The 9,277-nt window shown below is 41.1% G+C and overlaps 1 protein-coding gene across 1 annotated transcript; it reads left to right on the forward strand.

The window, feature by feature from the left end:
* Nucleotides 1–301: 301 nt before the first annotated feature.
* Nucleotides 302–7,529, forward strand: INSIG2 (insulin induced gene 2). The gene is made up of 5 exons (XM_009868079.1): nt 302–640; nt 3,478–3,602; nt 5,847–6,013; nt 6,434–6,533; nt 6,968–7,529. Exons 1-5 carry the CDS (start codon nt 397–399, stop codon nt 7,007–7,009), a joined length of 678 nt encoding a protein of 225 aa, XP_009866381.1. The 5' UTR covers nt 302–396; the 3' UTR covers nt 7,010–7,529.
* Nucleotides 7,530–9,277: the final 1,748 nt, after the last annotated feature.

The following is a 9,277-nucleotide window of genomic DNA, read 5'->3' on the forward strand; positions in this document are numbered from 1 at the left end:
GCAAGCCTTTCTTCACCTCTTCTCTGTGGTTTCACATTCGTAGATGTCCTGTGTTCCAAACTGTCCCATCCCACGTGTTTCTTCCTCGTCTTGTTGTAAGACAGTTGTGTGTAAAACCTGTTTTCTTTGTAAGGCATTTTTGCAGGTATAGTTGGTTTGCTCTCAAATGACTGGTTGCCACCTCAGAAAATCCAGAAGAGTATATTAGCCGTATTTTTTTAACCCAGTCTCCAATTTAAGGGAAACCTATTTAATGTTTTTTATCTGTCTGCATTTTTCACTCTCTTTTACTATTTTTCAGGGTTTGGGTATCTCCTGATTGAGAAGAGTCAAAATACTGATTCCAAGTGAATCCTCCTCAGTCAGCCTGTTGGATGTCTCAGAATACAAGAAGTCATGGCAGAAAATGATGCAATGCCAACATTACCAAAAAAGTGTGGCCCGTACATTTCATCTGTAACCAGTCGTGGCATGAATTTGGTAATTCGTGGCATAGTCCTGTTTTTTATTGGCGTATTTCTTGCATTAGTATTAAACTTGCTTCAGATCCAGAGAAACGTTACTCTCTTCCCACCTGATGTGATCACAAGCATCTTCTCCTCAGCCTGGTGGGTGCCCCCTTGCTGTGGCACGGCGTCAGGTAAGTTCAGCTGTGTGCATGTGCCTGATGTGGAGATGAAAGGGTGGATAGGGAGTTACATAATTTAAAAAAAAATACATGAAAGATGTGGAGGGTAAGAATTTCTCTTCCAGTGTCACGGCCCTTTTTGAGCTGTTAGTATCCTCCCGATTTCTCTGTGTATCCAGAAATATGCACACACGCATGCAGAGATCGTTGTTCTGCTAACTTGGTTTACTGTAATGTTGTTAGCAGAGCATAACCTTTGCTTTTTCTGTGGGGTTAGAGTATGAGTTTAACAGACTTTACGAGGTGTTGCCACTTGTAACCGTGAGGCTGGATTACAGGAGTGTGCTCTGCAGGCAGCCCGTGGAAATATTCTGGAAACATCAAACTGTGCAGCAGAGGGTACCTTGTTTTGAGTGCAGCAAACCTCCCTTTTATGATCCAGGTTTCTATTTGTTCCTCATTCTGGTCCAAGGCATCGCTTTATCCTGGTGAAGCTGGGAGACCTGACCATGTCTGAGGGGGTCAAGGCCGGGTGCAAAGTTTGTGGTTGTGGGGCACCTTGCAGAGCAGGGTATCTTGGTTGGATTTGTGTATCAAGTTGGATGGTTTGAACGTGCTCCGTTTCTCCCTGGACTGTGTACGGACTTGAGTCTTTTGTGCGTTCAGCTAGTTGAAGCGAGATGTCTACTGAAGGTAGTAAGAAATACCCGTTTTTCCTTTTCTGTCGTCTTCTATTACATGTTACAAGCCTGATGGAATTCAGCTTTCTGCATGGCTCTTGAAGATCTCTGATCCAATGGGTCAATTTTTTGCTTTACTAAGGGAATATTTTTAGCAGCGAGTACCACGTTAGCGAAGCTTTACGGTAAAGGTGGTATCTTCCTAGAGGTCAGTTTTTATAAGTTTGAGAAGTTTACATTTCTGGGTATTCATGTGAATCAGAAAACTAGCTTTTGAGTCAGCATCACTGTTTTGCTAATAATATTTAAGTCTATTTTTTCATGGTTGTCTAGTAGCTTTGTTTTCATACCTTGTTGAAATAATACACCCCAGATGTCATAGAGGAGCTTAATTTGGAAGGAAACCCTACAGATTTCTCTCTGCATATGTCAGTTTTGTTCTCCTGTGGAAACACATTTGGCATGTTATGGTGGCAGTTACATACCTGCTTTATGTGCTAGTTGCTTTAGTCCTCTTTCTGAAGTCTTGCTGAGATGATGGTTCATTAGTTTTTGGGTTGTATCCTGCATTTGCTGCGTTTTTCTTTTACCGGTTGTCTCGACAAACAAGTTTGATCTTTTATATGTGGAGCAGTGGGGGTCGAAGTGAGAGAATCCCAGCTTGGAGGAGCAGTGCACAAGGTTTGCAGTGTTCACGGTGAGTTTGCAGTCAGCTCTTTGCGTCAGGCTGTGCCTCACGCTCTCAGAGGTTGTGGGAGAACCCTGTCTGCAGCTGCATATGGGGAGGTCGTGAAGGCCAGATCTTGCCACCTTCTCCAAACAACTTGCAGCCCTTTCTGGTTCTGGTGTGTTGGTGATTTTGATGGAAAGGCTGGATGTGACTTGTAAAGTGTTGTCAGTCACCTGCTAGGCATTTGCACTACTTGATTTTAAGGCACCTGATTATTTAAAGGTATGACTGCCTTAACTGGATTTTCCCTGTAGGAGTGACCCCTGTTGAGATGTCTGAGTTCGTTCTTTTCCATTATCAGTCTTCTCCGTTTTCTTTCCTTATCTTGTGTGCTGCCGTCCATGCAGGGAGCCTTTGTGGTAAATGCTGATAAATAACCCATTTTCTTACTCTATATACTTGCACAGCCTTCCTGGAATTGTCATGAACATTCCTCTACAGTTTGGTTTATTACTATGAACAGAATAAAGGTGTTTTGCATATTTATAATCAGGGGCGATCGAGGCTGCTTTCAGAGAAGTATTTTCATCCGTCACTGTTATTAGTCATCAGTCTGGCCCAGTGCCTTTGGCAAGAAAATTGCTCAGGGAGTTGTTGTTTTTTTCCTCTCCAGCTTTCCTGGTGGTTTATTTTCCTGAATCCTGGAGATGAGTTTCCTCTCTGGCAGAATAAAGAGCATTTGCTATAACATACCTCCACCAGCCTGCCAGGCGGAGGGCAGGTGACTCAGGTGACTCTGCCTCACTCCTGCAGCACCAGTTTGGCTTTAAGCACTGGTGTTACTCCTCAGCAGTGTTGGTAACAGTCTTTTTAGCTGCAGTTGCAGTATGGAGTAATGTTCAAAGAGCAGAGCAGTTCCCTGGGGTTGAAAGTCCTGTTTGCTTTCTGTATTTAGCAGCTACCACAGACTCTTGCCTTTCCCTGTTCTGTGCGAGCCTTTATAGCAGCACTGAAGAAGAGAAAGACATTATCCAAACAAAAAATGTTTGTAACAACAACAACAGAAGATGACACAAAATATTGATGTTATAAACCACGCTCTGCCCATACCACAGCATGTTTGTTTTGCAGTTAAGCATGTGTGTTTGATACGTGGGATTTTCAAAAGCACCAACCTGAAAGTTATTACTGCTCTTTCTGAGCAACCGTCTGAGACTGCAGGTTTTGGCAGGGTGCAGAGCCCTGTCAGCCTCCGCTTCTAGTTCAGACTGTGTCTCTTTTGCTACTTCTGCCAGGTCACTGCTGCAGTAGTTGAAGATGCTGCTGAAGTTTTACAGAGCTTTTGTAAATAATAAAGTTGTTTGTAATTCCTCTTCTTTTATGATGCATGTTTTGTACTATTTATCCTTAAAAGATGTGTTCTGGTAGTCTTTATTTTAGTTAAATATTGTTAAATATTTAACTTCTGGTTCTTTTTTTTTTTTCCCCTGTCTCCACAGCTGTGATTGGGTTATTGTACCCATGCATGGACAGACATCTGGGAGAGCCACATAAATTTAAGAGAGAATGGTCCAGTGTAATGCGATGTGTAGCAGTCTTTGTGGGAATAAATCATGCCAGCGCTGTATCCTATATTCTAATGAAATTGACAATAACAAATGGGTTTCCCCTAAAACAAAGCTCACATAGTCAGTTATGGTGAATTGTTGTTAAAGTTATAACGTGCAGCGTTTTTGCAAGGGAAATGCAGAATATGCTTTAGTGTTAAACTGTCATAGCAGTCTTGGAGGTGGTAAGTCTCATGTCTTTCCGTTCTGAAAAACATTTTCATTGGAAATGTCTCAATATTGGGCTTTGTCTTACTTAGAGTCTTTGTGGGTTTTTTGAATAATTAAAGTAGCACGAGAAAATATTTTTGTGGTGGGTGTTACAGAAAAGTGCTTTAAGACATTCCAAGGGTTGTTGTGCTTTTGACACCGTACTAGAGCAGTGAAGCCCAGTCTTGAGGTCGTCAGTGAAGCATGTACACGGTGCACGGAAGTTACACCCAGGACTACACTGAGTAAGTAAGTGTTGTTACCCCATTCTGCAAGTGATACTTTGATGCTGAGAGAGTAGTTGCCATGCCTGTGGTCATTCAGCAGGAGTAATTACAAGCCAGCGTGTCGCAGTGTGCTATACTCCACCTAATTGTGTAGCTATGCAGATCCATCCTTGCAGAAGTGTGCTCGTGTCCCTTCCCTCTGGGGCAGCTGGGGACATGCTGGGTGACAGGGCGCTTTTCTCGTGGACTGACACACGTTACTGGCAGTGCTGTGATTGTCAGTGGGTTTGTGTAGTCATGCGTAGTGTCTCCTCCGTCAGGTAAAACCAGAATCTGTCTGTGAAAATTGGGTTCTTGTAAATTAATTAGGAAGTGGATCATCTCTGGAACTCTCACCTCCTTCAGTGTCAGCTCCAACATGGTTTGCAGAAACTGCACGAAGAAATTCTGGATTGTGTGCTACTGAATCTTCCTAATTTCCAGGAAAAGAGAGCAAGTTAGGTGAAAGGTGTGAGATCTGGCTGAAGTCTTACTGAGGTGGTTTGGCCCTCGAGTGAGTTTTGTTGTTGTTTGGTTTTGTTCCCACCAGCCATCCTATCCAGAATGGCTGTATGAGCTGGAGCTGCCAGGGTTCAGTGATTCTCACTGCCCCTCTAAAACCTTGCTGTCCTTGCCAGAGATGCATTAATCTGCTCCTGTGGTTCTCACTGACCTGGACCAGTTGTGTAAGCACACGTGACTTCACTGCTTTTAAGAAATACAAGAGAAGTGACAGCTTCTCTCTACATGGGTCAGATTATTTACAGCAAACCTTATTGGAGTTTTCTAGCAGCTGTTACACATATTCCAGGACATCATTAATGTACTGTCTGTATTTCCCCCTTGACAGCTCTCCAGACTGTTTTCAGCTTATTACCAGTTCTACACACTGCTCTATTTGATGTGGGTTTTGGTCTTGTTTGACGTTTTTTTTCTGGTGCTGTTGATGTTTATCCTGTAATTATTTATTTCATTGAGTTGAACTTCTTTCTCATTTCCTGTAGGTCTCTCTCCAGGTCTTTGTGAGAAAATAGGGCAGTATTTTTATGTTGTCATCCCGTAAATTTGCTTTCAGGCTTATGAAACTTGACAGCCTCCTTTTTAATAATCTGGTTTGCAAAGGAATAGCGAATGTGAGTTAGTATTTCCAAAATGTTTTGAAGGATGTGAAACACTACAAGGATATCTGGAGTGACTTTGCTCTTGTGCCGCAGAGTTGACAAAACTGATTTTCAGTGTTGATTTACATGAATACTTTCACAGTAATATTATTTACATTTTGTTTTATAGAAAAAAATCAACATTTTTAATGTTTAGATCAATGTAAACTAGCATGTAAATTAAACAAAATTGCAGTTAAGAGACAAATACTTTTTTTTTTTCCCAGTAAATCCCTGTCATGTGGAGAAGTCTAATGCTAGATTTACGATTTCATGCTTAGCGCAGTAAAGGACCAGGTAAGGATGAGATGTCTTTACTCTGAACAGCAACTTGTGCATTGTTTGTCTGTTTAAATCATCTACATGGTCTGGTAGGTGTATCGTCTTTTATGGTGCTAAAAATGTGAACAAGTGTCGTAAGTTTTAGTTTCCTGATATACTGGCAACACTTAAAAGGCTTATTTCTTCATACTTGATAGCTGTGTGATAGCTGACACAGGCAGCTAGTGGTGTATTTTTTTATGGTGATTTTTTCTGTCATACCAAAGTATGATAAAGAGAATGAAGAAAACTACTTTATGCTTGTATGTGATGTTTCTAAGCTTATCCTTAACAACCAACACAGAAAGTGGATTTTGCCAACAATATCCAGCTGTCTCTCACATTAGCAGCCCTGTCAATTGGATTGTGGTGGACGTTTGATAGATCACGAAGCGGCTTTGGTCTTGGAGTAGGAATTGCTTTCCTGGCCACATTGGTGTCACAACTTCTGGTCTACAATGGAGTTTATCAGTAAGTATTTGCTCTTTCGAGGTTAAATGGTAGTCTCCTGAAGCTGTAACGTAAAATCAGAATAACTGAAAGGGTAGAATTTGACATAATTTCCAGTGCTGACAGTGCTTAATTTTCACTGTGGCATAAATTGGGCTGTTCGTGAAAGGTTTTCTGTGTTTGTGAAACTTTCAGTTGAAAGTTTCTTATTTCAATAAAATCGCTACGTTACCAGTAATGTAGTGTGCTGCTTTTAGCTGAACAAATGGTATAATGATGACTAAGAGGCCTCATTTGTTATTTGCTGCAAGTAAATTTCTATAATGTGTGTCTTTTTGACTTGAAACGTCCTGACAATTGGATTTGTGGATTTGTCATTTGTGATTGGAGGACTTTGTGTATTGCACAACTTGACCTCAGAAACGTGTGGGTTTTTTCCAGATACACGTCTCCGGATTTCCTTTATGTTCGTTCCTGGTTGCCATGTATATTTTTTGCTGGTGGAATAACTATGGGCAATATTGGCAGGCAGTTGGCAATGGTAAGTTTGGAGGGGGCGTCAGCTGCCTTCTTTCTTCATATATACCAACCAGCTACTTGATTTGTGTTTGTGGAATAAGTTAGAAATCAGTAATCATTGCTTTTGATCTGGTTTGTGAGCTGTTGTTCAGAGCACAGCCCGGGACTTTGCTCTGTATGCTCTCAGGTCCACATTTTAGGCCTTTCAGGACCAGGGGCTAGATAAGGGCTCCCGTGTCTGGGGAGAAGCTTGGCCATCCCCTAAGTCTGAACTGCTCTTTCTGCTGCTCAAGGAGGTAGAAATTGCAGCCAGAAGTGTGTACACTTAGGGTAACCAAACCTAGTGTAAGCTAAGCTATTTTATCATCTGTGCCGTAGAAAAATCCCTCTCATAGCAGTATTTTTCATTGGTTATGTACACAAGTATTATTAATTTTTTCAACTTCTGTTTTTCAGTATGAATGCAAAGTCATTGCAGAGAAGTCTCATGAGGACTGAAGAGAAACAATATGCACCTTTTAAACAGGAAAATATCTGACAAATGACTGTTGGAGGAGCATAAGGAACACTTGACTATGAAATTGCCAAAATGCAATTTTTTTTTCCCTTGAGTGGTATACTTTACTGCAATCTGTGATTGCTGCTTCTATAGAAATCTTGATGTCTGATTTTCATTACTGTGAAGTTACAATAGTATGCAATACATTTGACAATATTGGTTCACATATAGGATTCTTTTTTCCAAATCTAAACTGAGTTTACTATAAATTCTTGTCTGTCCATAATGTTGCAGTGCCAAACTGAACCTTTGCACTACATTTCTGTAGCTGAAACTTCTGCTTCACTTTATCTTGAAAGTTTTGAGGAAGTTTATTTTAATGGCTCAATGAAAGACGGGGGACTCAGATTTAGGAATGAGGATCTTCTCTTTCCATGCCGATAGCTGGCAATATCTTTATGAAATTCGTGGATTACAGGTGGGCTTTGATGCAATAAGTAATTGATTTCTGCCTATTAACGCGCTGTATCATTCTTCTCACGTCACAGGTGAGGAAACTTAATACAGATTGTATGTGTTATTGCTGCAGCATTTCATTTGTCTGTGGTACATGCCCAGTATCACAGAATACAGAAATGGAAAATGAAGCTGGAAATTATGTGCTATTTTTTTTTCCCTGGTACAACTGGCACGTATGTGTGTTTATGAATATATATGGACCATCATCAGACACAGACAGATTCTGAAACTACTTGTTGTGCTGAGTAATGGGATACAATTTGGGTCATTCTTGTACAATCCCTTAAGCTGACTTCTGTTGATCCCTTTAAAAAAAAATCTTAGTGAGTTTTTATCGTGAAACTTAATTCTGCTGAACTAAATCAGCCACTACCATACAGTGTCATAAAACCTCTGTTACCAATGTTACTCTTGATAGCTCTTGTCTGCTACCTGCTGTGCTCACAGGGGTCAGCGGAAGGGGGCAAGGCTGTATTTTAGGTACTGATGTAGTCCGTATTGCTATAACTATGGTCAAGGCAACCATAAACGCAGTCGTTCTCACAGCAGTTTTCTGAGATAGAGAAATACTGTTATTCCTATTTTACAGGTGCTTGTGCATATATCCAGTCTCACAGGACAAAGAGCTGCAGTAGGCTGTGTGCTAATCAGTTCCCTTCTTTAGAAAAAGGATTTTACTGTGTGACTCGTTATTAGGGGGCATATGTGGAATTTCCTCTTGGCTCTGCAGCTCCCTTTTAAGACCATGAGTTAAAAGAACTTGTGCAAGAAGGCAGAAAGCAAGAGGACACTGCTAGCCTGTGCCTGCAGTGAATTTGGTGTGGGATGTTTCCGCTTTGTTTTTCCTCTTCCGTCTCTGTTGACGATGTTTTAATGTATTTGTTTCCCTTTTTTTGTCCTGAAGTACTGTTTTCTAAATCTTCCATGAAAGGTTTGTAAGACACGTTACAGTCACCAGAGGGGGCTGGAGTTGGTCCAAAGAACAAATGGATGTTTAGACAAGTTTTTGTTAATAAATCTGTGTATGCGTTGTACACAAAGCTTGAAGTAGGCAACTCTTTTTCCAGTCTTACATGCTGATCTCTAAGTCTGAAAAGTGTGCAGTGGAGTGCTTCCAAAAGCGTTTATAATGGAGGAGGTGGTCAGAAAATTTCTTGAAAGGGGAAGTGTAAAACTAATAGGATAATGACGTATGAAGAGCTTGGTTCTGTAGCTCCACAGAGTTACATCAGCTCATCGTGGTTCCATGACAATTCAGCATCTGAAGCACACTTTCATTGGGTAACGTTTCAGGAAAGCACTTACAGATGTGCTTTGCTTTAAGCAGAGGTAGAACATGTTTAAGTAGATCCCTGACAAGAGATTTTCATTTATTCAAACCATATGGAAATAAGAAGTGTTTTATTAATAAACCCAGGAAGCTGGTAGGGCATGACCCAAGGGTGAGTTTCTTCACGTGGTCTCTGTCATTTCACTGGAGAAGCTGTTGGGTCCCTTTCCATACAGTGTTTGACCTCATCTGCCTCCTTTACTTAAACAAATAGCTTCAGCTTGGTGGGCAGCATCAGGAGTCCCCTTTGAATTATTGGGGCGTGAATGGCATAAAAGTTTGGATGTTTCTTATCCTAAATGTAGGGAGTAACATGGTACCTCAGTAGCCAGTGTGCTGACTCGGTAAGCAGTTTAGTTTCATCACAGCTGATAAGCGTATACAACTGGAGACGAGTAGTTTTTATTCTTCACTTGGT

This window comes from Apaloderma vittatum, unplaced genomic scaffold (assembly GCF_000703405.1).
Source record: "Apaloderma vittatum isolate BGI_N311 unplaced genomic scaffold, ASM70340v1 scaffold32194, whole genome shotgun sequence".
In the NCBI taxonomy this organism is placed as follows: Eukaryota; Metazoa; Chordata; class Aves; order Trogoniformes; family Trogonidae; genus Apaloderma; species Apaloderma vittatum.

Coding starts and splice junctions, on each gene's coding strand:
- INSIG2 (XM_009868079.1), top strand. CDS start 397: ATGGCAGAAAATGATGCAATGCCAACATTACCAAAAAAGTGTGGCCCG. Junction 3,603..5,846: donor GAATAAATCATGCCAGCGCT/GTATCCTATATT, acceptor CAACCAACACAG/AAAGTGGATTTTGCCAACAA. Junction 6,014..6,433: donor GTCTACAATGGAGTTTATCA/GTAAGTATTTGC, acceptor GGTTTTTTCCAG/ATACACGTCTCCGGATTTCC.